Source organism: Pelodiscus sinensis, chromosome 29 (assembly GCF_049634645.1).
Source record: "Pelodiscus sinensis isolate JC-2024 chromosome 29, ASM4963464v1, whole genome shotgun sequence".
Classification (NCBI taxonomy): domain Eukaryota; kingdom Metazoa; phylum Chordata; order Testudines; family Trionychidae; genus Pelodiscus; species Pelodiscus sinensis.
In genome coordinates, this window is record NC_134739.1 from 2,719,208 (window position 1) to 2,747,164 (window position 27,957).

The following is a 27,957-nucleotide window of genomic DNA, read 5'->3' on the forward strand; positions in this document are numbered from 1 at the left end:
GGGAGCGCGCTTCGCCCCGTCCTGCCGTCAGGCAGCAGCATGGGCAGCCTTTCCGGGCGGAAGTGGCCGGGCCTAGCGGGCGGAAGCGGAAGCGGGTGGCCTGACGTGTCGCGCCGCGCCGCGCCGCGCCATGGAGGCCCTTTACCACCAGACCAACAAGTGAGTGGGGGTCGCGTTGGGGGCGAGGCCGCGCCCGGCCCAGAGCGAGGAGCCGGGCTAGCAGGGCGAGGGAGGTGCCGCGGGCTCCAGCTCCCGCCGCGGTGCCGGGAACGGGCCTTACAGGGGCAGGGGGCGCTGCACGCGCGTGAGGGCCCGAGCCCTGGGGCGCTACAGCCGGGAATTGGCGGCCTGGCCCCGCTCCTGCCGCGGCGAGGGGGGGGCATTATTGGCCGTGACGGTCCTGGCTTGGCCCCTGTCCCTGAGCGCCGAGTCCCGGCGAGGTCGATTAATCCGACCCCAGAGCCCCATTTCCTGCACCCCGGACTCCGCCACGCCCCAGCCCTCTGGCTTGAGCCACCCACACGCCACACTTAAATTTCTTATAGCTACTGTTGTATTGCAACATTTCCCCCCTTCCCTCCTCCCTGCCCGGAGCTGCCTCCTAAGGGTGGAGGGCATGTTGTGATAGGTACCTGTAAGAAAGGTAAGGTTATTTTCACCTCTGGATACAATTCACTTCCTCAGATGCTGAAGAGAAAAGAAAAAGGAAGGGATACAGAGATGGCAGTGTAGTGTTAGCCTACTTCTTTCAGGGTAAATATGTTGCCCACCACCACACTTACAGGATGCAGCGTTTCTGCTGAAATGCTGTAGTGATTCTTTGTGAGGGTTGTTGTTTATGGCATAAGGGGTGTCAGCATGACGACTCTGGAAAGTTTAAAAAAAAAAAGATGGGGTGTGTGCATGCTTGTGCGCACAACCAATAGCTTGTCTTGGAATTGGCACAAATAAGAAAATATAAGAGGAAGGGGACCACACAGGAATTGCCTGAAGTTTCTGTAGTAGTGCAATAGAGACTAGCATCGCATGCTTAAGAGGAGGGTGCAAGAAACCTTGCAGAATGCTAATTTGCTACCTATGGAATTGTTTTTCATATCAATAAATTGGCTAGAATAATAATTTAATCATAATGTTAGGAATTAAATAGTTTTATAGTAGTTTCATTTTCTCTTTGTAAATCCATATCTATCTTGTTTGTTTATTGCATTCCTTTTGGAAATGGTGGCAAGGGTAGATAAGGAAAATTTATTTTAATCTTGTATATCCTCTTTCCCTTATCAACAAGCATCCATGTCTATGAAATACTCTGAGCTAATTACAGTATTTTCTGATACTTTGTCGCACCACATTGTAAGCACTTTAAAGGCAAGGACAGTGTCCACTTACATATTTGTGCAGCATCTAGCACAAAGCAACTTCTTTCCCAACATGGACCTTTGGATGATACTATAATATATGAGTGTGTATCAAGATTTATGGAGGATGGGAGGATCCCAAAGGACATCCTCTACGGGGAACTGGCATCTGGAAAGAGAACCACAGGGCGCCCGAACCTGCGATTTAAAGATGTCGTGAAGAGGGACATGAAAGCCATCGACATAAACACGCAGTCCTGGGAAGACCTCGCAGCAGACCACCCAAAGTGGAGGGGCACCCTGACCACACAGCTCAAGTCAGGCGAAACGAACGTGATGCGTGCATCAGAAGAAAAGCGAGCCCGCAGGAAGTTACGCAACAACAACAGCCAGGGAACCACCTATAGCTGCGACTTCTGCGGCAAAGAATGCCTGTCCCGGATTGGCCTTTTCAGCCACCAACGACGCTGTCCCCGACTCTGTCCCAGACAATTCGACACGAACCAAGACGAGAACTAGCATACGTCATCCATGGTCAACTGACCGACGGAGGCCAAAAAAAAAAATCAAGATTTTAGTGTTGAAAAGCACTAGTTAATACAGGCAGTCCCCGAGTTACGCGGATCCGACTTATGTCGGATCCGCAGTTACGAACGGGGCACTTCCTCTCCCTGGTCTCGAGCAGACCAGGGAGAGGAAGCAAAGCGGCGGCGGAACGCGCGGCCAGCTGACAGCCCAGACGCGTCTGGGCTGTCAGCTGGCCGCGCGCTCCGCTCTGCTCTCCCCCCCCCCCCCCCGTCTGCAGACCAGGGGGAGGGGGAGCAGAGCGGAGCACGCGGCCAGCTGACAGCCCAGACACTTCTGGGCTGTCAGCTGGCCGCGCATTCCGCTGCTCTGCTGTGCTCCGCTCTGCTCCCCCTCCCCCTCCCCCTCCCCCTGATCTGCAGGGGGGGGGGGGAGCAGAGCGGAGCACAGCAGAGCAGCGGAATGCGCGGCCAGCTGACAGCCCAGATGCGTCTGGGCTGTCAGCTGGCCGCGCGTTCTGCCGCTCTGCTCTGCTCCGCTCTGCTCCCCCTCCCCCTGGTCTGCAAACCATGGGGGGGGGGGGGAAAGCAGAGCGGAGCACGCGGCCAGCTGACAGCCCAGACGCGTCTGGGCTGTCAGCTGGCCGCGCGTTCCGCCGCTCTGCTCTACTCTGCTCCCCCTCCCCCTGGTCTGCAGACCTGGGGGACGGGGAGCAGAGCAGAGCAAAGCCGCGGAGCCCGAGGGCAGCAGGATAGCCACGGCGCGTCTGGGCTGTCCCGCTGCCCGCGTGTTCCGCCGCTTTGCTCCCCGTCCCCCTGGTCTGCAGACCAGGGGGACGGGGAGCAAAGCAGAGCAAAGCCATGGAGCCCGAGGGCAGCAGGATAGCCACGGCGCGTCTGGGCTGTCCCACTGCCCCCGTGCTCCGCGGCTTTGCTCCGGACGCCTGTGGTACAGCAGCTGGGGCGCTGCCGGTTGGTCCCGTAGCGCCGCTCTGGGTGCCACTGGACCAACCCAGCAGCACCCCAGCTGCTCTGCCCCAGGTGTCCCCTAGTCAGCAGCTGCTGAAAATGACCAGTGGCTGACTACAGGAAGCCCCTGCCCCGGGCTTCCTGGAATCAGCCGCTGATCAGTTTCAGCAGCAGCTGACTTGGGGATGCCTGGGGTTCTTAAGTTGAATCTGTATGTAAGTCAGAACTGGCGTCCAGATTCAGCCACTGTTGAAACTGATCAGTTTCAGCAGCGGCTGAATCTGGACGCCAGTTCCGACTTACATACAGATTCAACTTAAGAACAAACCTACAGTCCCTATCTTGTACGTAACCCGGGGACTGCCTGTACAGAACAGAGTGGAGTAGCTTTTTATTGCTAAAGCAATTTATAAAAAACAAGTGGATGTCAGGAGTGTTTCAGAGGAGAGAAGTGTTTGATGAATATAAATTGGCAGGAAAGTGGATAAAAATTGATTAATTTTTTTAAAAATACAGGTTTTTTTAAATTATTTGTTTGGACATGTTGGCTTAGATTAGTGATCCCATCCAGCCCAGTATCCTGATAATAGCTGGTGCTAGATACTTCAGAGGAAATGAACAGGATAGGATAATTATCAAAAGATCCATCACATTATCCAGTCCCAACTTTTGGCAGTTAGAGGTTTACAGAACACAGAATGTGTGTTGGCATCTCTGTCCATCTTAACTAATGGCCACTGATGGACCTGCCTTCCATTAATTTATCTAATTGTGTGGAGTAGTTTTACATTTGCCCTTCACAACAACCCCTGATGATGAATTTCCACAGGTTGGCTGAAGAAGCACTTGCTTATTTTTGTGTTAAATCCCCTATCTATTAATAATGTCAGATGACCACTCGTTCTTTTATGAGAGAGAATAAATAATGCTTCCTGGTTCACTTTGTCCACGTCACTCATGATTTTATAGAACTTTTGTCATATCTCTTTAAAAAAAGGAATAGTGGCGTCTTAGAGACTAACAAAATATATAGTATGAGCTTTTGTGGGTAAAGCCCATCCCTTCTTAGTTATGTCTTTTTTTAAAACTGAACAGTGCCAATCTTTTTAGTTCAGGGGCAGGCAAAATATAGCCTATGGGCTGGATTCGACCTACCATGCCTCCAGATATGGTCCATGAGCTGCCCTTCCAGGACCCTCAGACACAGAGCAGCCCTGCACCACTTGAAGTGGTTGGCTGCTCCCTGTGGCTCTAAGCTCTAGGGTGGGGTATATGTGCTTTCTCCCCTCCCCCAACCCCCCAAATTTCTCGGTTCCAATTGGCCAGTTTCCTCTCGTGGGCACCTGGAGCAGAGGGAATGGCCAGCCATTTTGAGCAGCCTAGAACTGCAATACACAGGGTGCATGCCTTGGGTGCTGCAGGATGGGAGCTGCCTAGGTAATTGCCTTCCAGGCCAGAGTTTACCTCTGGCACCCAGCCCCTTCTTCTCCCCAACTCCTTGCCCAGGCCACCACTTCCTGCTAAGGATGTTAAGGTCTAGCAAATACTTGTTGGATAGTTGAGTTGAGTAGTTGCTTCCCCTCCTCCCCCTTGCTGCCTCTCTCAGCTTCAGGCAGCAAAGGGGGGAGGGAAGAGGGGGTACTTCAAAGCGGCAGCACCACACAGCTGATCCAGAGCTCCATGAGGTGCTGCCCGTTTGAAACACTGCCGCAACATTTCAAAGCAGCAGCGTCACATGGAGTCTGGGGGTCAGCTGGGGACTCCACCTGGAATCCCCAGCTGATCCTGGGCTCTGTGTGGCAGTTCCGCTTTGAAATGCTGCATGGAGCCCAGGATCAGCTGGGGAGTCTGACCGTGGGCACCGTACCGCATTTTTATGGAACCGGGATCAGTCCCCTGATCATGGCTCCGTGCAGCATTTCAAAGACACAGCATTGCATAGAGCCCAGGGTCAGGTGACCCTGGGCTCCATGCGGACGCTTCCACTTTGAACCGCACAGTCAAAGCTGGTACGCCTCGTGCAGCCCGGGACCAGCAGGAAGTCCCTCTGACTCTGGGCTCCATACCAGTGCTTCCACTTTGAAATGCACAAGAGCCCCTGGGCTCTTGTGCATTTCAAAGCGGAAGCACCTGTGTGGAGCCCGGACTTGCTGCTGGCTCCAGGCTGTACGCAGAGTTCCATATTTGATATGCACAAGAACCCCCACTGGGTTTCAAAGAAGGAATGCGGAAGGACTAGTCAAGTAGTTGATGGAAACTCCATTGACTACTCACCTAATAAATCAATCGATATTTAACATCCTTACTCCCTCCTGCTCTAGGTCATTGCCCTAGCCCTCTTGCAACTCCCTCCCCTGAGGTCGCAACTCCCTCCCCTGAGGTCACAACTCCCTTCCAGACTCTGCACCTCCTTTTGTATCCCTTCCCCAGACCAGAATCTTCTCCTGAACCCATATCCCCACCCAGATCCTGCCCTAGGTCACAATCCCTCCTTCACCCAAACTCCCCCTCAGACCCTAAACCCTCTCCTGCACCCCAGCCCTCACAAGCTCTCTTCTGCACCCAACCTTTGCCCCAGACTCCACAACCCTCAATAGGAAAGTGTGGCTCTTGACCACTTACTAAAATCTTGGAGTGGACCTCCCCCATCAAAAATTATTGCCCAGAGATTTGATTAGAGAAGAGGCAAAATAAAGATGTCTCCAAGATCTTTTGTAGCTTCTCCCAAATGAAGGGAAACCCATTGTTCTCTCTGTGGAAAATTACAGGTGACAAGATGGAGTTTGGAGTCACATGGGTAAGTCCATGTGCTTAATCATAGCAGCCGCCATTACTCATACTTCAGTTGGAAGGTTCACAGGGATAGATGGGCATCTCCCATTGTCCACTGTTAGTTAAGTGTTTTTTGATCACTCAACTTGAATAGTCCTTTCACAGTGTGCTGGCTAGATACTGACGGAGAATTTAATCCGAGGGTTCGGATTGGGGCCCAAAACCCCTACCAAATCAATTCCAGACACCCTTTTTAAGCAACCAGCTTTATTCAGGAATGCATTCCAGGGCAAAAACCTCCAGGATACTCAGGAGAAAAAAAAAGTTTCTGCAAAGTTTCTGCAAATGCCCAAACAAAAGGCAAGGTCTTTTGTACTTTCTTACATGGTAATTACCCTCCTTTTACTGACCACTTACAATTGCATGCATATACAGGTCATGCCCCTTTGCACCAAATTCCCTCCAATCATCATTTGTCCCCTCACAGTCCCTTTGCAGACCTTACAACAGGTTCAAACCAGTTTCACCTGTCCCCTCCTTTTGTATACCTGTGTTCAAGCATGTACCTCTTTACAAAGACCAGACTTTAACAGCAGGGGTCATATTGACAACAGTTAAGTTTATCCTTCAATACGTTGTGGACATTACCCAAGGAACAAACATTTTGAAATACATGTGTAGAGCCAATACACAACTTTAAATACAAAAATGTCACTTTCATACAAACAGCATATTCAGACAATCATCACCTTTTCCTAGATACCTCACTCCAACTTTTGTGCAAGATTTGTTGCAAATATTTGAGTGGCTGCATCAGTGGTCTATAATTCAGTGTTTCTCAAATGGTGGTACACGAGAGAAGTCTGAGGGGTACCTCAACACAAGTGAAATTTGGCAAAAAAAAAAAAAAAAAGTCGGGATTTTGCCCTGCAAAAGGGTTCGGGGAGGGGGCGGTGGCATGTGGCTGTCAAACTAAACATTCGGAGCCGCGTGCCCGGATGTTAACAGCCACTCTATGCATGCTCCCCTGCACCTGGCAGGAAAAGCATGTACCTGCAGCATGTACCAGGGCAGTTCCGTGTGTGTGTGTGTGTGCATGTGCGTGTGCGCGGGATTGGGTTGGGAGGGGGGAAAAATCACTTCCATTGCCGCCTCTCCTAGTTGATTTCCTCTCCAGCAGCCTCCCTGGGGCTCTAATGGAGAGGGAAGCTGAACCTGGAGATGCGTATTACCCCCACCCCTGCCAGCAGCTCAGTACAATGCATCCCCATCGCCCCTTCCCCATGGCGCTGCAGAGAGGAGCTAAAAGGTGGTGAAGCAAGTGGTACAATAAGCTTTGCTCCAAAGGACCTCCCGCATCAGAGGCGTATTAAGGGTGGTGGTGGGCAGTTGCCCCCCAGGCACCATGCTAGGGGGGTGCCAGGCTGGGGTGGGAGTGCACAGCCCCACGCAGTGAGCCCGGTGCTGGCGGGCCACTGCTCCCTGCAGACGAGCCGCAGAGGCAGAGGCAGGGCCAGGCAGCGGGAGCGGGCACTTCAAAGGTAGGGTTACCATAGGTTCTGTGCCTGGCTCTGGGGGAGGGGCATTGAATTAGAGCGGGGGAGAGTGGGGTGCCTGGCTCTGGGGGTATTTTTTTTAACAAAAGGGGGTACTTTCTCAACTTTTTTTTATTAACACTGATCTTTATAGTCCTGTTTTATCAAATATATAGGTACTTATACATTATGATCAAGTCACCCCTTAGCTTTCTGGATTTTAAGCTAGAAAGAAGGAACTCAATTACTATAAAGTATGTTTTCTAATCCTTTAATCATTCTCGAGGCTCTTCTGTGAATTAGGGATGTGAATTTAGCCTTGGCTCATTGGTTAATCCATATGGTTACATGCCACTCCTCTTCCCCCACTGCCTCTATATCAGAGGCAATGGTGGTGGGGTGGCAGCCGGTGCATGTGGGGAGGCAGCAACAGGGCGAAGTGGGAGTTGGTGCTTAAAAGCCGGCTCCCCATAAGCACTGACTCCCACCTGCCTCCCTCCCTGGCGTGTAAACATGTAACCTCTGAATATTTCAGTGATTTACAAGTTTACAAAAATAAACATTTTAATATCTCTACTGTGAACCCTCTTCACTGGAATTGTGGACATCAGAACTGGATGCAGTATTCCAGTAGCAGCTGCACCTACACAGGGTAGTGTAATCTTCCAACTCCATTTTACTAATGATAAATGTCTAATCTGTCTATCTCTGGAGGCTAAGCGACTAAAAGATGCCCCAACCTTTGGAATCATTAAATGTTCTTTGATATGCTTGAAATAGCTGAACTGTGTTGCTCTTAATTGGTTTCATAAGCAAGCTAAGACTTTGAACATAGTTACTGTGAGACGCATTGGAATTAGCTCAGTAATATAGTGGTTTTTGTCCAATCAGCTTGGATTTTAGAGTCCAGAGTTCAAGACAATTCCCTGTGGGAAAAAAAGATAAATTAAAAAAGAAAATGAGATCTTTTATTAGACAATTGCAAAGCCATTACCAGCTGTTTTATGCATCTGACAAAGTGGTGTTCATTCATGAATTCTTATGCACAAATAAATGTTAGTCTTTATAGAGCCACAGGACTCATTGTTTTTGCAGATACAAACGAACACAGCTACCCCGGAGACGGTTTTATTAAGAGTATTCTTAATGTGATGGCCAAATGTGCGCACTAACTTTTTCCATCCATGTGTGGAATATATTTTATGTGCATTGAGGCATAGGCAAATGTGCACTACCAATACAAATATATGCTCCCAACTGTGGGCACTCTGCCAGTCAGCTGGGCCATGCCTGAATCTCTCCTGACCTGCCACCCAAGAACTCAACTTACAAGAAATGCTGGTAGATGGCACATAGCAATGGCTGGTGGTCAGCATTTTCCTGTTCCATAGGAGACTTGTCTGAGAGTGATAGCATATCACCTCCTGAACTCTTTAGCACAAGTTTTTTACATGCATGGTGCTCACTGTTTGTTGAGACAGCGGTGTAGAACACTGAATCGAGTGTCTGGGACTCTGTGCTGAGCAGGAAAAGAGCAAAATTCGTCTCAAAATATTTGTTGGACCTAAATCAGGCTGAAAAACAATACAAACAGTAGGCAGTGTAGTTATAGCCATCTTGGTCCAAGGATATTGGAGAGACAAGGTAGATGAGGCAATATCTTTTTATTGGATCAACTTCTGAGAGGCCCAAAAACTTGTGTGTCTCACCAACAGAAGTTGATCCTATACAAGATATTACCTTTGGGAAGGGCTGGTTAGTCTATTATACTACCACCACTTTCAAACAATCATTAATAATATTGATTATAAATTAAGGATGTTAAATAGCAGTTCTGGCTAATCATATATCGACTACACGATTAGTCAATAAGGACTGCTCTTACCTCTAAGACGGGGTGGCCAACCCGTTCTAGACAAACAGCCACAATAGCAGTGGAGTCAGCGCGAAGAGCAGGAGCAAAGTTGTGGAGTGCAAAAAAAAAAAAAAAAAAAAAAACAGGGCCACGAAGACCTGGGGAAAAGTTGTCGAGCAGAAAAAAAAAACCCCAACAACATACCAACGCTACGCTGGGGGAAAACACCATCCCACGGCTGGTGTTTTTTGGTTGATTTTTCCCTGGGTCTTCATGGCCCTGTTTTTTTTTTTTTTTTTTTCGCTTGCTGCTCAACAACTTTGCCCCAACTCTTCATGCTGTCTCCACTACTATTGTGGCTCACAAAAAAAACACTGGAAAGGGGTGAGAGGTGCAAGCTCTGGGAGGGAATTTGGGTGCAGGAGGAAGTAGAGAAGAGGATGCTGGCTCAGGGAGGAAGCTCCAGGCTGGAGAGTGTTGGGGTCAGGTGGAGTGTTGGGGTGTTGAGCAAGCTGCAGGCTTGTGGCTGTGAGGGTGCAGGAGTTTGGGCTGGGGTGCATGAGGGGCTCAGGGCAGGGAGGCTGGGAGTATGATGGGCTCAGGACACATTTGCAGTGTGTGGATGGTGCAGGAGTGTTGTGGCAGAAGACTGCAGATATGGGGGTGCAGGAGTTTGGGGATGAGAGGCTCAGGACAGGGTTCCAGTGTATGATAGGCTCAGGTTTGGAGTCTGGGGGGTGCAAGAGTGTTATGATGGGCAGTACAGGACCAGGAAGAGAACTGGCAGCATGTATCTTCTAGAAGGGGAAAAAGGCCAGTACAGGAATCCCCCAATGCTATAGAGGTAAGTAATCACTTTCAGGCGCTCTCCACAGCTCTGCAGTGGTGAATGCTTTGGAAGGGACCTCACAAGGAAGAAACCGCAAGGGAACACCATCTACTGGAAGGCATGGGATGCGTAGTCCTAAGGATGGGGGTTCCACGACCACCATCCCCAAAAGGTGATGACGGGTGGTGGTGGTCGGGGACTCCCTCCTAAGACAGACTGAGCCATCCATCTGCTGTCCGGACCTGGAATCTCGAGAGGTGTGCTGCTTACCGGGAGCTCGAATTCAGGATGTGACTGAGAGGTTTGCAAAACTGATCAAACCTTCGGATTGCTACCCCTTCGGCCTTCTCCACATGGGAACTAATGATACTGCCAAGAATGACCTTGAGCGGGTTATGCAGCGCTGGGAAGAAGGATCAAAGAATTCGGAGCGCAAGTGGTTTTCTCGTCCATCCTGCCTGTTGAAGGGAAAGGACTGGGCAGGGATTGTCGAATTGAGGAAGTAAATGTGTGGTTGAGCAGGTGGAGTCGCAGAGAGGGCTTTGGTTTCTTCGACCATGGGACTCTGTTCCGGGCACAAGGATTGTTAGGAAGAGATGGGATCCACCTAACCAAGAGAGGAAGGAGCATCTTTGCGGGCAGGCTTGCAAACCTAGTGAGGAGGGCTTTAAACTAGGTTCGTTGTGGGATTGGAAAGTCAGATACCGGGAAGAAATGCAAAGAGGAACGAGCAAGAAAGGAGGACCCCCTGATTCAAATGGAGAAGATAAGGCGATCAACTGGTTATCTGAGGTGTTTGTACACTAATGCAAGAAGCCTGGGCAACAAACAAGAACTGGAGGCCCTGGTCCAGTCCAAGAAATATGATTTACTTGGGATAATAGAGACTTGGTGGGATGACTCGCACGAGTGGAGCGCTGTCACGGAAGGGTATAGACTGTTCAGGAAGAACAGGCATGGGAGAAGAGGAGGAATAGTTGCACTATACATAAGAAGCAATATGATTGCTCAGAACTCCAGTATATAGAGGGAGAAAAACCTGTTGAGAGACTATGGGTTAAGTTTAGAGGTGCAAAGTTTAGAGGTACAAACAGCAGCAGTGATGTTATGGTTGGTGTCTACTACAGGCAGATACCACTGAATGATGAGGTAGATGAGGCTTTCTTCAGACAACTGTGAGAAGTTTCCAGACTGCAGGCCCTGGTTCTCGTGTGGGACTTTAATCATCCTGACATATTTTGGGAGACCAATATGGAAGTACACAGGCAATCTAAGAAGTTTTTGGAGAATGTTGGGGATAACTTCTTGGTACCAGTGCTGAAGGATCCAACCAGAGGCCGTGCGCAGCTTGACCTCCTGCTTACAAACAGGGAGGAACTAGTAGGGGAAGAGGAGGTGGGTGACAACCTGGTAAGCAGTGATCAAGAGATGGTAGATTTCAGGATCCTGACCAAAGGAAGAAAAGAGTAGTAAAATACACACCTTGGACTCCAGAAAAGCAGAATTTGACTCCCTCAGAGACCAGATGGGCAGAATCCCCTGGGATGCTAACATGAAGGGGAAAGGAGTCCAGGACAGCTGGCAGTATTTTAAAGAAGCCTTATTGAAGGCATAGAAAGAAACCATCCTGATGCGTAGCAAGAGAGGCAAACATGGTAGGAGACCGGATTGGCTTACAGGGGAAATCCTTGGTGTACTTAAGCACAAAAAGGAAGCTTACAAAAAGTGGAAACTTAGACAAATGACCAGGGAGAGGTTTAAATGTATAGCTCGAGAATGCCGGAGGGTTATCAGGAAGGCAAAAGCATAATTGGAATTGCGACTGGCAAAGGATGTGAAGGATAACAAAAAAGGTTTCTACAGGCATGTTAACAAGAAGGTGATCAGAGAAGGTGTAGGGTCCCTACTGGATGAAGGAGGTAACCTAGTGACAGATGATGTAGGGAAAGCTGAAGCACTCAATGCTTTCTTTGCCTCTGTATTCACAGACAAGGTCGGCTCCCAGACTAATGCGCTAAGTGACCCAAGATGGGATAAAGATGGACAGCCCTTGGTGGGTAAAGAACGTGTTAGGAACTATTTAGAAAAGCTAAATGTACACAAATCCATGGGTCCTGACTTAATGCATCCAAGGATACTGAGGGAGTTGTCAAATGTCATTGAGGAGCCTTTGGCCATTATCTTTGAAAAGTCGAGGAGATTGGGGGAGATCCCGGATGACTGGAAAAAGGCAAATGTAGTGCCCATCTTCAAAAAAGGGAAGGAGAACTATCCAGGGAACTATAGGCTGGTCAGTCTTACCTCGGTTCCTGGAAAAATCATGGAAGGGATCCTTAAGGAATCCATTTTGAGGCACTTGGAAGAGGGGAAAGTCAGGAATAGTCAGCATGGATTCACAAAGGGCAAGTCGTGCCTGAATAATCTGATGAGCTTCTATGATGAGGTAACTGGTTCTGTGGACATGGAAAAGTCAGTGGATGTGAAATACCTTGACTTTAGCAAGGTTTTTGATATGGTCTCCCACAATATTCTTGCCAGAAAGTTATGGGAATGTGGACTGGATAAATGGATGGTAAGATGGATAGAAAGCTGGCTAGAAGGCCAGGTCCAGTGTTGATCAATGGCTTGATGTCGGGATGGTGGTTGGTTTCTAGCGGGGTGCCCCAAGGTTCGGTTCTAGGACCGGTTTTGTTCAATATCTTTATTAAATGATCTGGATGAGGGGATGGATTGCACCCTCAGCAAGTTTGCAGATGACACTAAGCTAGGGGCAGGGCCATATTATGACTTTCGTGGGCCCTAGGCACTTTTGCCTTCGTGGGCCCCTTCCTCCATAAAAAAAAATTAAATTATTTTTGATATAACTTTAAATACTTCGTTTTATTTTTTCTGTTTTAGGCAAAATTTAATAGATTTTCATGGGCCCTAAAAGTTTCATATTTTTCTGATGTGAGAAAAAAATTAAAACATTTTCTTCGACCCTAAAAGTTTTTTTTTCTTCTGATTTTAAAAGAAATTAAAACATTTTCATGGGCCCCTAAAAGTATCGTGGGCCCTAGGCACTGTGCCTACTGGATTAGTCGGCCCTGGCTAGGGGGAGAGGTAGATATGCTTAAGGGTAGAGATAGGTCCAGAGTGACTTGACAAGTTGGAGGACTAGGCCACAAGAAATCTGATGAGGGTTCAACCAGAACAAATGCAGAATCCTGCAGTTGGGACGGAAGAATCCCAAGCATAGTTACAGGCTGGGGACCAACCATCTAAGTAGTAGTTCTGCAGAAAAGGACCTGGGGGGTTACAGTGGATGAGAAGCTGGATATGGTGGGAGAGGTCCAGGTTGGATATTAGGAAAAACTATTTCACTAGGAGAGTGGTGAAGCACTGGAATGGGTTACCTGGGGAAGTAGTGGAGTCTTCATCCCTAGAGGTGTTTAAGTCTCGGCTTGACAAAACCCTGGCTGGGTTGATTTAGTTGGGATTGGTCCTGTCTAAAGCAGGGAGCTGGACTTGATGACCTTCTGAGGTCTCTTCCAGCTCTATGGCTCTATGGTTCTATTCCTCTAGAGGGGAAGGGACTTCACCCCCTTCCTTAGTCTAAAACAGCATTTCTCAAACTGCTCCACAGAGCCTCAGGGCTCTGCGAGACCTCTCCAGGGGCTCCACGAGGTTGACAAACTGGAAACATTGATAGGTACAACACATACTGTCAGTGGACCGCTGGGGCGCCGCATAAAATTTACACGCATGTAAAGGGCTCCGGAGCCCCAAAAGTTTGAGAACCGCTGGTCTAAAACATCCTCGCTCATCCTAGCCAGGCGAGACTAACCCACACTCCCAGCAACTGGTCTCCTTAGCCCCCAGGTAGCCACACCCCTTGCTTTTTCAGATTCCTCTACCTAGCCCTGGTGCCAGGCGGCTGGGCCATTTCCTACGTGCCTCCCCTCAGGGCCCATCCTCCGCTGGGTGCTGCACACCGATACGCACACAGTCTCTGCAGACCAGCAGAGGGCAGTAGGGTCACACAGCACAACACAGCAACCAGTGAATGCAAAACCAGAGTGAACTGCACCCCCACTACGTCACAGCCACTGAGCCTAATATTCGGAGTCTTTCCAAAACAGATCTTGCTGTTGGCAAAACTAATGGCTTCTAGCATACTACTAACTTTTTTCCCTAGTTCGACATATACAAGGTAACTGTGTTGACTCTTTATAGAATGTATAAAATGAGTGGAATATCAGTGAAGTTTCTGTTGACTCTGAGAATGTGTGGAAAATAACCTGTGTCAACTCAACTGGATTTTCACTCTGATCTTTAGTGCTCTAGGGGGCTGTGCCCCGTACTTGCTGTGCCCTGTACTCGTTAAGCCCCCTGTTTGTTTCAGGTCCCATCCCCCTGGCCGCCGCGGAGGGCCAGCTCTGTGCCAGCCCTAGCCTTTTGCCCCACTAGATTAGAGTACTGTGCTGGTTTCCTGTGGGAGCGGGGAGGGGGAGGAGAGAGGAAACCCCCACAAGGGGGGGAGGGGAGGGCAGGTGGCTCACAGTTCCTTCTCCCCTGCAAGGAGATGGTGTATGGCTTCAGCCTGCCATAGTACCTGGTAGGGAGAGAAGAGGCACAGCAGCTGAGGGTGGAGGGGGGGGGGGGGCTGTGACATGCAGAGGGACATGATGGCATCACCTTTGTCATCCCACAGGAAAAGGTTGTTTTTTTTAAATAGACATAAATATAAAAAACTAATGGTCTGGTAGCACTTTATAGACTAACAAAACATAGATGGTATCATTAGCTTTCATGGGCTGTGTGCACAAAAGCTCATAACACCATCTGTATGTTTTGTTAGTCTATAAAGTGCTACTAGACCATTTGATGTTTAAGTTTATCCTGTACAGACTAATTTGGCTACTCCCTGAAGAAATAAATAGGACAGGAACAGAAACATGTTGAGAGGGAGTTTTGGCCTCTGGGCACTTAGGGTCTCATCTGTGTCCTCACACTCTTGGGAAATACTGTCCAGTGTTTGCAGTATAATAATGGAAACCTGTTCCCATTCCAAAGGGTTTCTAGTTTTGAATGTTATGTTACATTATAAATCTGCAACTTGTTTGTACAGAAAAAAAAATCTCTTACTTCAATAGCTACTGATTGACTCTAATTCCCATTTCTTCCCTGTCTTCCTTTGGTAGGCAAGTCCATGAGGTTCAGTCTTACATGGGGCATCTGGAGACCTCAGACAAGCAGTCAGTACACTGTAAGTTTATTAACTCAGCTATTGGTGTGACCATTAATTCTCATGGGTTAGATTTTCTATTCACATTTAAACTCAGATACTTTAAGATTCCTTTTGCTGTCCTTTGTGAAATGCGTTTGAAGCAATGGTCTACATCACAACATCTAATTATCCAGTTCAAAATTATGTTGGAATTTAATAATGCCAGAGCCTTCTGAAGGGTGGGTCAGAGAGACAAGCACTAGTATTTTTGTTGTTAAGTTATCCTGCTTACAGCAGCTTTCCTATTATTAAAATCCTCAGAGGAGACTTTGTTTGATATAATTTTGAAGATCTGATTCTGCAAAGATCTGGAAATGAGGATGCCAGATATTTATGTGAAGATGATTATCAGATCTGACATTATATACTAGAAGATTTATCCAGCCTTGCGTGGGTCCATTTAAAACTTAGTAGAAACCGGGTTTGAAAGTAGCACTTTTACTTATTGGCTTTTGCTTATCAGTCAATCAACTATATTATTACAGCCCTACTAGGAATATGAACATGTATTCATGTACACAGTTAACCGATGAGCCTGGATTACATGCAGCCACCCCCCTTCCTCGCTCCCCCTGCTGCTGCCTCTGATACAGCAGCTACTGGCTCCCACCTCTCTTCCCCCTGTATGTAAATGTATTTTAACATCACTACTGAACACTTCCATCGACCAAAGTCCAGCAGTCAACTTTCCCACTCCAAAGTGATTGGCAACTGAGTGAAAGTTATCTAGAGTAGCTGGCTTCCACAGTGTGATCACCCTGCACTTCTCCACAAGCAGGGTGGAGTGAGCTCAGCACACAGTCCTGTTAAAGTGACTTTAACAGCTGAGAATTCATTTTTGCACACTGGGGAAGCAGAGCACACCGCAAAGAAGGTGCCATTGGGACAGAACCCAGGATGACTCATATCTCCGCACAAACCTTTGCAGCAGCAGAAGAGGAGGTGCTCTGTTTGATAGCTCCCAGAATGCACCATTCCCAAAGGCACTGCAAGTCCCATGAGTATGGCCGCACTAATGCGCTGGTGACTGACAGTGTGGACACCCAATGGCATTTTTTGCTACTGCGCTCTATAAGCAGCGCAGTCACTGCTAATGCTTTACGTTTGCCAGTATAGACATGGCCTTAGAGCCTTTAACATGAGATTAGATCTCTTTCAAAAATGTTTGTCCATTTTATTAGAAGAATGTTATTGTCTGCAAGGGGGAGGGCTGGATGATCATTGTGGTCCCTTTTGGCCTTGGAATCTGTAAATCTATGAATTCATTCCCTGCCTTTATTAGGCAGAACAGGAAACTCTGCACAGCCCTGAGCATCCTCAGAAGACTTATAGTTCTCCCAGGTTAGTATAAGTATCCCAGGGTATGTCTACACTACCCCGCTAGTTCGAACTAGCGGGGTAATGTAGGCATACCGCACTTGCAAATGAAGCCCGGGATTTGAATTTCCCGGGCTTCATTTGCATAAGCGGGGAGCCGCCATTTTTAAAACCCCGCTGGTTCGAACCCCGTGCAGCGCGGCTACACGGGGCACGAACTAGGTAGTTCGAACTAGGCTTCCTAGTTCGAACTACCGTTACTCCTCATTTCATGAGGAGGCATTTCATGAGGGGCATTTCATGAGGAGTAACGGTAGTTCGAACTAGGAAGCCTAGTTCGAACTACCTAGTTCGTGCCCCGTGTAGCCGCGCTGCACGGGGTTCGAACCAGCAGGGTTTTAAAAATGGCGGCTCCCCGCTTATGCAAATGAAGCCCGGGAAATTCAAATCCCGGGCTTCATTTGCAAGTGCGGTATGCCTACATTACCCCGCTAGTTCGAACTAGGAGGGTAGTGTAGACATACCCCCACTGATTTTTGTAATTTCTCCAGGCTTCCATAATGACGAAGTACTGCCAGGCATAGTGTTAAGTCGTTCTCAGGCCTGGTCTATACTAAGCCAGAAAGGTTGGGTTAAGGTACACAACTTCAACTATGCAAAATGTGTAGCTGGAGTCGGCTTACCTGAAGCTGAGTCATGGTGGCATCCACAAAGAGGGAGGCCAATGGGAGCAGATGCTCCTGTTGGCTTGCCTCAGGCTGTGTCTAAACTACACCCCTCTATTGGCAGAGGGATGTAAATTAGACGTTTCGAAAGTTCAAATGAAGCAGGGATTTAAATATCCCATGCTTTATTTGCATAATCACATTATGGCACTGTTTCGAACAAGTGCCATTTCAAAACAAACAGTGGCTTAGACGCAGTTTTTTTGACAATGGGCGCTTTTTCAAAAGATTTCGAAAAAGCGCCCCGTTGTCAAAGATACCTGTGTCTTTTGTGTCTAAACCACGGTTTCAGTTTCGAAATAGTGCCATGATGCGATTATGCAAATAAAGCATGGGACATTTAAATCCCCACTTCATTTGCACTTTCGAAATGTCAGCTGCCCCAAGATCGGCTATCCCTGGGCCGCTTTCCAACCCCCCTGCTGGCCTACCCGATTCTGGCAGTGTTCCAGTGGATCCTTGGGCAACAGCAGGGCTAGCAGGTTATCCATGGCCTTGTGACTCATTTTTTGCCGAAGCTCACTCACTAGGCTCTTGCCATTTTGATGCCGGACTATCAGGAGTGCCGGACTATTGGAGTTTTACTGTATCTAGATATCTAACTCATTGATTTGAATAGGAATTAGACATCTAAATGCCTTTCAAATTTTGGACTGTGTCTCTAGTTTAGTCTCTTCCAACAACTTGTTTCCTTTTTTTTTTTTTTTTCCTTCCTTCCCCTTTGCAGTAGTAGAAAATGAAATTCAAGCAAGAATAGATAGGATATTCAGCAACCTGGAACGCCTGGAGATCCTATCCAGTAAAGAACCTGCCAGTAAACGGCAGAATGCCAAACTGTAAGTGTGTGCTTTGCTTTGCCTTCCATAGCATCTTTTAACAGAGGATCTCAACTTTCCAATACAGAGCCTCCTTATTTCTGTCTTTATTGATGGTGGAAATTAGAGCCATAGGTAAAACAGCTTGCCTAAGGTCATACTCCAAGTTGGTATCAAAGACAGCAATAGAATTTAGTACTTTTGTCTCTGTTCTGTATCCATGCTCCTGTGTTTTTCCACGAGAGATTTAAATTACCTTTTTTGGGTCATTTACTTTATTGCCCAGTTTTCAAACCTAGGCACCAAGTTGTTGATCATATTGGCATTTAGATCCCAAGCGCCTTGTATGACAGACCGGGCTAGGTCTGGGCACTGCTCAAGGCATCAGCTCAGGGCGAATTGCTCAAAACCAGGGCTACTTACAGCCTTCGACTGGAGACCTTTCCCAAATAGGCCACAAACCAGTCTCACAGAGTGATTCAGTTGCCAATCTGGCCAGCAGGAAGACTCACAAGCAAAACCCCTCAGGCACCCCAGCTCCCCCTGTGCCACAATCAGCCCCTGCCCTTACACACAAGTGAGAGGTTATAAAATCCAATCTCACCAGTCGCCGGTCAATTTACACTGTAAATCTCACCTACAAGAGCACACAGAGCCAGTCCTTTTGAATCTAAAGATGTATTAATAAAAGAAAGAAAAAGTTGGAAGTGAGATTGTTAAGGAAAATACATGACATGTACCAATCACCAAGTTCTTGATGCAGGCTCTTAGCAGAGATATTACAAACTGCTAGCTTAGAAGTCTCTGGTGTACATCCTGTATTAGGATGGTCAGCAATCCTTTCTGGCTCTCTGTCCCTAGCAAGGATGCATCTGGAATCCGTAGCAAGATTGAAGACTAGATGGAGACAGCCTCATGGCACCTTTATATTCCTCCTGTCTCCCAAGCTGGAGCTGGTCACATGATCAAGTGACCTATCTCTGTTTCACATTAGCCATTATGCACTGGCTGGTCTGCAGGTTTCCAGATGCATTCCTCGGGTGTTTATTGGCCACTCTGAGAGCCATTGTCCATGAAGCAGTGCTAGTTAGCATAGGCATTAACTGAACAATCCTTCTTCACAATAGGCAGTCCAGGCCCATTGCTCTCTCCCAGACAGAGAACATTTACAATACAAGAACAGAGCCCAGACAGTAATTCCTCATTTAACACTATAGATGCGTTTCTGAAAATGTTCGTGCTAAGCGAAAACGTGCTATGCGGGGTCAATTTTCCCATTAAAAATAATGGAAAAGGTGGGGGCTGCGTTTCAGGTGGTGGTGGCAAAGTCAGTTTTTTGTTGGTGCTCGGTCATCAACGTCAACGTTAGATATCTAGCAACACAAGTCGCCACAGTTTGTTAAAACACAAAGATAAACACGTGAGTGAGAGGAGGAGCGCTGTGGCTACATGTATTGATCTGTTTGTGCGTATTACCACTGTTTTCACCAGCTTATACCACCACACAAAGTAGTCCGCCACTTGATTGTTTTTGTGTTATTTTGAAAATGGTAGTGTTATTCGAAAAACATTCCCTAAAAAAAAATCGTGCTATTGCGAAAACGTGTTAAGTGGGCATGTGTTAAACGAGTAATTACTGTATTCATAACTTCACATACAAAATCATACACGTACATGAGTATCATATATAGAATCAGTAGAGCATACGCTTTCATTTGACACCTCACATGACTCACTTTGTACAGAATTTGGGGCCCACACCACCCATGAATGCAACAGTGCAACAGTCTGCTCACTTTAGAATCCAATAATGTGACACCTTGTTTAGACACCATAGTGGTGAGTTATGTGCTAGTTTTGCTTCATCTTTGTTGCCTGTGTCAGACTTGTTCTTGTACATTCCTCCACAAACACACCACTTAGTTTTGTTGTGACCGTGTTCTTTCCATTTCTGGCCAAGAGTTTTGTCAGGGTGTTCTCTGAATGCATTTTGGGTCTGCCCAGCAGTTGCTTGTGGTCTCTGGGGATTCAGTCGCTGATGCAGGTTGTCCACCTATTGTAGGGGTGAGGAAACTATGGCCCATGACTTGCATTGATCTGAGCTGTGATGCTCAGGGATCTGCCCTCTCCCCTCAGCAATGGGGTGAACTGGCACTAGTGCTCCAGCAATGCGGGGCACCATTGCTGGAGCTCCAGTGCTGGCTCCCCACTGTGGGGGAGAGCCCTCAACCTTGTGGTTATAGGCACAGGCCGCCCCTGTTGGGAAGCCAGGTCATAGTCTTCCTCTCATTGGTTCTTTCTAGCCGAGTTGACCAGCTGAAATATGATGTCCAGCACCTGCAGACTGCACTGAGGAACTTTCAGCATCGCCGTTACATTCGGGAGCAGCAGGAGAAACAGCGAGAGGAGCTCTTGGCACGCACTTTCACTGCTAATGTAAATATCCCTTGCTCTAACTGGGGACAGCCAAGCAATGAGGCTGCTTTATATCAAGTTTTAGGGAGAAGATGGATTGGGAGGGGCACCTGATTAGATGATAAAGCTTTTACTGTCAGGTGATGCAAATGTTTATGAAGTTAGAAAAGGAAAACAATGGATTTGGGTGAAAGGCAACTTCCTAAAAGCAAAGCTAAAACTGTTGGACAGCAACAACAAAAGAGAGAGGTTTTCTCTAGAAAGGATCAGTCCTGTTATGCTTATTGCAATGATTCATAAGTTTGGTGGCCAAAAGAGATCACTGTGATCTAACCCAGTGATTTTCAAAGTACAGATCAAGACCCAGTACTGGGTCGTGGAATGGCAGGCACTGGGTCCCTTTACTGTAAGGTGACCAGGTGATTAGTGGGGGTGTGAAGACAGGCTTTCGGTCTGTTCTGGCACCACAGACCACACTGCACCCAGAAATGGCCAGCAGTAGGTCCAGCTCCTAAGCAGAGGGCCATGGGGCTCCATGTATTGCCCTCCCTCTGAGCACTAGCTACACACTCCTGTTGACTGTTGCTCTGCTCATTGTGAGTTGCTGGAAGTAAGTCTGTGCCCAACCTCGTGCCCCAGTCATCTGCCCCAAACCCAAGCCTCCTCCCTGCACTCCAAACTACTCATTCCCAGACTCACCCCAGAATTTTGCTCTTATCAAAAGATATAATTATGTTGGGTCAAGGGCATTAACAGTTTTCTTCAACTGGGTCATGAGAAAAAAGTTTGAAAACCGCTGATCTAACCTGCCCTCTTCTATAACTCATATTATGCTACTTTCCCAAAATAATTCCTGTTTGAACTAGAGCATATCATTTAGAAAATCATCTAATCTGGATTTAGACATTTCCAATGATGGAGAATCCACCGTAAATTGTCCCAATGATTAATTAGCCTCATTATTTAAAATGTACAGGTTATTTCCAGTTCAGGAGTTTAAGTAAGCACTCCACAACAGCAACACAGATAGGCTTTGAAATGTCCTATAAGGACAGTATTTGAACTGCATCGTGTTTGGAAAGTGCATTTGACTCACTTCAGTGCCAGTTATTTCTCATTTGTCTGGAGTGAGATTATGCAGTTGGAAGAGCCTTTCTATGTGGCATTAGTGCAGAAGCTTTTCTGATTCAAACAAGAATTAGGTAGGAACAGCAGGCTTAAGTCTGTCTATAGAGTCCCCCATCTCCTTCTGCCATAAGTATAACTGTCTTGCAAGATGGCAACTGCCCTTTAGACACTCAAATGCTGCTTTTAAATATTAAATAGTTCTCCGCTGCTGCGTGATGAGAACCACCATGTGAACATGAAGGGGAATTCTGTTCTGAGCAAAATAGTTAGGTCATCCTTCCAGATTTCTGCTCCTACTAGCCCAGGACCAGTAACTTTTTGTCAGACAAATAAAATATCGTTGATTTTTCCTGTCCTTATTCACTGTTATAAAAGGGGGGCAAGCAAAATGTAGAGCTGAGCTGTTACATTTTCATGACAGTTGGGCAAGGCCAATCTAAATGCACCTTTCTAGGATTTAGCTTTTTAATTGGTCACCGCAAAGATAGATAAAGTTAGATAATTATTCCAACGTGAAATCTAGTCAGTTTTAAAAAGCTACAGGTTTGGATGCTATAATTTCTGTTGAGTTCCCCTGCAAATTCTTATATCTTTACAATTGTATTTTTCTGTCATTGATTTTGTGAAAAATCCACAGAAGAGGAAACTAATTAAGAGTTAACCTTACCTGTACACAGGGCTGTCAGGTGCATACTGGAATATGGAGAGTTTCCCTTTGGGACTTTAAAGTTCCTGAAAATGTTGAGATGGCTTGTGATCTACAATTTCTGTTTTTTCTGCTACCCATAATATCTTACATAGTTGTGTTAAGAAAAAATATGTGAGATAGGTATGTAACCAAACTGAACCAAGCTCACCGGGATGGAAAAAAGACTCTTGAAGACCACAACATTGTTTTGAATGTTTGATTTACAGATATTTAAATTACATTTTTTTCTTAAAGCTTCTGCTGCACTATCCTGTAGAAACAGCATGATTTTATAGAATTAGCATTATGTTGTTCTAATTAAACAAGAAAAAATTAGGTTTATGCACTCTTCTTGATGATTTGTGATGTATAAAGATAGTCTGAATTATTATTTTTTTAATTTAATTTTATTTTTTTGCATTGGAAATTGAGGTTGTTTTGTTCTGAAATGTAATGCACTCATGGGATAATAATAATCCATTAGACTGATTACTAAGCAATGTGGAGTTGGGCTCCTTCTTCAAAGCCATGAATATTTAATTGAAACCCAGTGCTTAATAAATGGTTGGTTAAGGGATGCCTTTGCTAGTAAACAGCTTCTTTCTCCATTGACTGAAGAGAATCTTAACTGAAACTAAACCCTTTGTTTTGTTTTGTTTTGTTTTTTATTACAGAAGAAAGGTGTAGTCACATGACAAATACATTTTAAGCATTCTCAGCACTGTATTAATGTATGGGTTGAACCTCTCTAGTCCGGCACTCTGGTATGGCAACATCCGTGGTCCAGCATGATTTAAGTTAGCCAGATGTGTATTTACCATTGGTGTGGCTGAATTTCTCACGGACCCATAAAGTCTGTTTACAGCCACCAGTCCTAGCTCTCTGGGTTTAGTGCTGTTATTTAGCTCTAATTTACCCCTAAATGTCTTCTAAGAGTCCAGTAAGTAATGGAAATGTTGGTAATGCTGCTAGAAAATATTGACATCCTGTGGTTCAGCAAATTCTCTGGTTCAGCACCAGTCCGGTCTCTAGGGTGCCAGACTGGAGAGGTTCAGCCTGTATCTCTGTGATAATCATTGGAATCCACTCTGGACAAGTGTGACGCCAAAAGCCTACACAATAAAGCTATATGGTATTCTCAGGAGTCTATGCTATTAATTAGTTCTCACATGTTTGCCATTCAGTAGCAGTCTGAGGCCGGCTGCGGCAGCTGGCGCCCCTGGTGAAACGTGTGATCGGCACCCCCGCCTGCAGGGCCATCAATGGACTGACGTCATTGGCGGGTGCCCTGGGCGCCCCTGTGATGTCATCATCGGGCGCAGTGGCTGAGTCCGCCTATAGCCACGGGCCGTCCCTGTCCCCATTAGAATAAAATAGGATGCTACTGTTGCCATTCACAGTACAAAAGTCTTCCCATATACATTTTTTACTGTGCCACAGGGGGTACACAAGATGGGAGTGCATGATCTCTGTCATGGCTCACTGCTTATTGCCTGGCTTTTTTTTATCTGATTTATGTCCAGAGAAAACATGATTCATAGTGGGGGGGTTTTGGTTTTTTTAAAATATATATTTTTAAGGGTCAGAAGGAACCATTGTAATCACCTTTCCCACAGCAGGCCATAGAATTTCACCAAGTTACTCCTATGTCAGGCCCAGGTTTTTGAGTTTTTTGCTAAGAGATATTCTAGGAGTCCTAGAGCAGAGTGTTCCAATGGTTATCACCATTGCTGTTAAAAATGTATGCCTTTGTTCTATGTCAGCTTCATATTTCAGCCATTGCATCTTATGTCTCTGTGTTTTTTAAAGAGCCCTTTGCTAGCAGCAATCCTCCCCATGTGGATTACAGAACATGATCAAGTGACTGCTATAAATCTTCCTGCTTCTTAGTGGTCCATTCAGTGTTCTTTATTGTAGTGCCATACTCAATGTGGCCTTAGAGTGAAATTTTCAAAAGCATCCAGCTTTAGCCTGAATCTTCTCCTTTTTCACTCAGAGAACAGTTAGACCGACTCTGACCTCTTTAAACAACCCCCCCTCAAACATTGCTAGCTTAGGAAATTGGCTCAGATGAGCCTAGTGTTGATGCCATTATATCTGTATAGTTCATTCCCTTAAAAACAAAACAGTTTTCCCCCAAGATTTCTCTCCTCCATTCAGGATCAAACAGTTCTGTAGGGGGAGACACAGTAATGGGGAGTGTGACTGAGCAAGCGGGAGAGGTAACCAAGAAACTGCATTTCCCCACAGGACTCTGACACGACCATACCGATCGACGAAACATTGCAGTTTAATGAATCCCTCCAGAATGCCCATCATGGCATGGATGATCTTATTGGCAGTGGGACCAGCATCCTGCAGGGGCTGAGGGACCAGAGAATGACACTAAAGGTGGGGGCATATTTACCAAAAAGACCCCAATTTTCTTCATTTATGGTGACCAGGCATAATAGACACCCCTTGGTTTGTTTAAACCCAGCACTTCAGATTCAGAATGCTGGGCAAGGACAGTCCTGCACTACAACTGACATGTAAATTCAAATCCTAGAAATTTGTTTTCATTTTAGGAAGACAGACAATTACTTGAAATAACTTTTTGAGACAGGATGCTTTAGCAGGGGAAGACACAAGGAATCAGGGCCCTTGGTATTCTACAGCTGTTCTGTTGATTTGCTGCGGGACATTGATCAAGTCACTTTCCCTTTTCATCCCCATCTGTAAAATGGGGAAATAATGCACTTAATGGCTGGAAAGATCTTTCAACTACTTATATTAAGGCTGTTGCAAAGTAATTGTATTTATTTTTTAAAAATTTGTGATAAAGATGCTGTCTGAGTCAGCAGATCTGAACAGTATCTCTGTCTGAATTTCTTTGAGAGGTGCCATATATCTTGATGTTCCTTGATTAGTAAGCCATTGTCCCTTACTTGAAAGACTATTTCAGGCTCTGTTCAAATATGACAGCAGCTCAAAGATACAAAGTTAACCCTTTGTCATAGGATATGAGAGAGAATGATCAGTGAAACCTGGTTGGTGCAGAGGAAGGGTACAAGCTCATTTTTTCATAATTTCTCATTTGAATCCAAAAGGCCTCAGCATGGTATTTCTGGGTTAACATTTAGGCTACGTCTACACTACAAGGTTTTTGTGCAAAAACCTCTGGAGCATCCACACCTCAAATGAGCTCTTGCACAATTAAATGGGCAGTTAAACGGCAGAACAGAGGGCTTTTTCTGCCATAGGTAAACCTCCTTCTCTGAGGCATAACTGCTTTTAGTGCTACAGTTATTGCGCAAGAAGGCAAGTGTCGATGCTCCAGAGAGGTTTCTTGTGCAAGAAACCCCTATGGGAAAAAGCACAGGTGCTTTTGCGATGTGCTTTTGAGGTGTGGACATGGTCTTGCACAAGAACCTTTTGTGCAAAAACTCTTTCGCAAAAGGCTTCTTGCACAAGAAGCATGTAGTGTAAACGTAGCCTTAGAGTTTAACACTTACAAACTTGTTATGTTATGCCAGCTTTCAAAAGTCCCAGCTAAATGTGGGGAGAATTCCTTAATTGCTTTTTAAATGTTTTGACATTGCTTTTCTTTGGGACACTGTGTGATTCAAGCTGTCTTCTAGGGATGTTAGAGTGTAACTGACTAACTGTTAAATCAGGGGTGGGGGAACCGAAGGCCCGGGGGCTGGATGTGGCCCCCATACTGGCGCTCCAGCCCCACGGCCACCCCACTGCAGGGCTGGAGCATGCAAAATCTACTAGCCTGGGCCCCCCTCAATCAGAGGAGGGCCCTCAGTCAGAGGACGTGTCTGAGGGTTTGATGTGTGGGGGTTTTCCATGGGTCAGCAGCCCCCAACCCAAAAAAGTTCCCACCTTTGCATTAAACTGATAAACTAATGCTTATTGGTTAATGGTATCTGGCACTCAGCCAGCTCCTGGGGAGGTAGCTACATTGCAGCAGGGCAGTGAAGCCTCCTCCCTGAGAGCCATGTGGGCAAGAACCTAGTTTTACATCCCTGGTTACTATCAGACAGTTGTTTTGGTCTCAGTATGGTTCATATCTAAAACTGCTATCACCATGGTCGGTTACTTCCTTGTTCTTCAGTCCCACCCAATATCGGGTGGTAGAACTTACTGTCATCTTACACTGGCAGAGATTCTCAGTGACACAAGTTACTTTCCCCCTTCACTCCAGTTCCAGGGCTCTCCAGGAATACATTGGTGGCTACTTCACGTAGTTGTGAGCATGGGAGGTGTGGCTGGTGCATTATACAGACATCCCCATATCTGCTCCTTCAGCAGCAAGAGCAAGTCCTGGGGATATACCAGCCATGATGGACTAAGTTGCAGGCCCTCTTTTATCTTCTCCAGAACCGCGTGCTAAGGTTCTGGCTGCATTTCTTTCACCTTTTCATTTTTACACATCCTGTCAATGGCCCCACAAGATCTTGTCAGCCTCCTGGCACTGGCCATCCATCAGTCTAGGAGGAACAGGCTAAATGGCAGAGTTATGTCTGACTGAAATCTTGCATGTACTTGTCCGATCGTATATCTGTGTCGCTGCCCAGAAGTTCTCTGAGATGGTTCCCTTAACATCTTCTTGGAGCAGAGCACAGTGTCTGTGAGATCCAAACTGTGGTGTGTTCTTCTGGAGCCTTCATTCTGGACCTTGGATCTCATGTCCTTTCTTGATTTTTGGGGTATGATCTATCTCAGTTGGTTGATTCCCAAGCACCCTGTTCCCTCTTGAGTGGCGAGAATTGTTAGTTGGTGGGGAGCTCTCTCCTCTATGTGGGTATCAAATAGGCTGATGCTTGTCTTTAAAGCTGTAAGTGTCTTTGACATGTGGTGTGAGAAGTGCCAGGTCACAAAGCTAATAGTTTTGGTTTTTTTTACTCCATGTCACCCTCAGGGCACTCACAAGAAAATCCTAGATGTTGCCAACATGCTGGGCTTATCAAACACAGTGATGCGACTGATTGAGAAGCGGGCCTTCCAGGACAAATACTTCATGATTGGCGGAATGCTCTTGAGCTGTGTGGTCATGTTCCTTGTGGTGCAGTACCTGACGTGAGCTGATCACTAGAGACAGAGGAGATGACCATTTGGATGAAGACAGACTGCTCTCCCCAAATGTACTGCCTAGTTCACTGTGACCTTTGGGCTACTCCTGCCCTGTAAACTGCAGTGTATCCCAAGTGGCACTCAGATTTAATCACACATGGACTGTGCAGAGGGAAGTACATGTGGCAGAGAATGTCATAACTGGAAATAGGAGCCCAGCCCTTAATGCTGTTAGCCTGTTGCCTGTATGCATCAGAATTTGGCTTCACAGGAGCCTTATGCAATGAATATTTTTGATCAGTGCTACTCCTGGGAATGGCTGTGGTAACCTTTGGGCTCTTTTTGTCTGTCTGGAGGGGGAGGAGGGTGGAGATAAGTAAGAACTGTAAGGAAAAGTATTATGCGCCTTCTCAGTGCTGGTAGTTTCTTTGAGATGTTGCCACACCAGAGTCCTTGTGAGGACATCACTGAACCCAAAAGGCACCTGCTCTGCAGAACATACCTGCATGGAGAGGAGCGCAGTGTGTGTTCCATGGTTCCCGAATGGAAACAGTCCCCTCTGCAGAGGTGGGGACATTGCTTGATCACAGCTGCCTCCACTAGTTCCTTTCCTAAAGTACCAGTGTTTTTAACCCAATGTGGCTCTTTCTGCACCAGAAGAAGTCTTCAATAGTGGCCAGTGCCAAGTGCCCCAAAGGGA

At 46.6% G+C, this 27,957-nt stretch overlaps 1 protein-coding gene across 3 annotated transcripts; it reads left to right on the top strand.

Annotated features, from left to right (window-relative positions):
* GOSR2 (golgi SNAP receptor complex member 2) lies at window positions 1-27,563 on the top strand. 3 transcript variants are annotated; one of them, XM_075911462.1, is made up of 6 exons: window positions 2-159; window positions 15,023-15,087; window positions 17,878-17,986; window positions 20,269-20,401; window positions 24,447-24,587; window positions 27,106-27,563. In XM_075911462.1, the coding sequence occupies exons 1-6, from the start codon at window positions 131-133 to the stop codon at window positions 27,265-27,267; spliced, it is 639 nt and encodes a 212-aa protein (XP_075767577.1). In that variant the 5' UTR covers window positions 2-130; the 3' UTR covers window positions 27,268-27,563. The 3 variants fall into 3 exon arrangements, with proteins under 3 accessions (XP_075767579.1, XP_075767577.1, XP_075767578.1); XM_075911463.1 differs by lacking the exon at window positions 2-159 and adding an exon at window positions 11,874-11,892; XM_075911464.1 differs by lacking the exon at window positions 24,447-24,587 and having other exon boundaries at window positions 1-159.
* The last annotated feature ends 394 nt before the right edge of the window (window positions 27,564-27,957 follow it).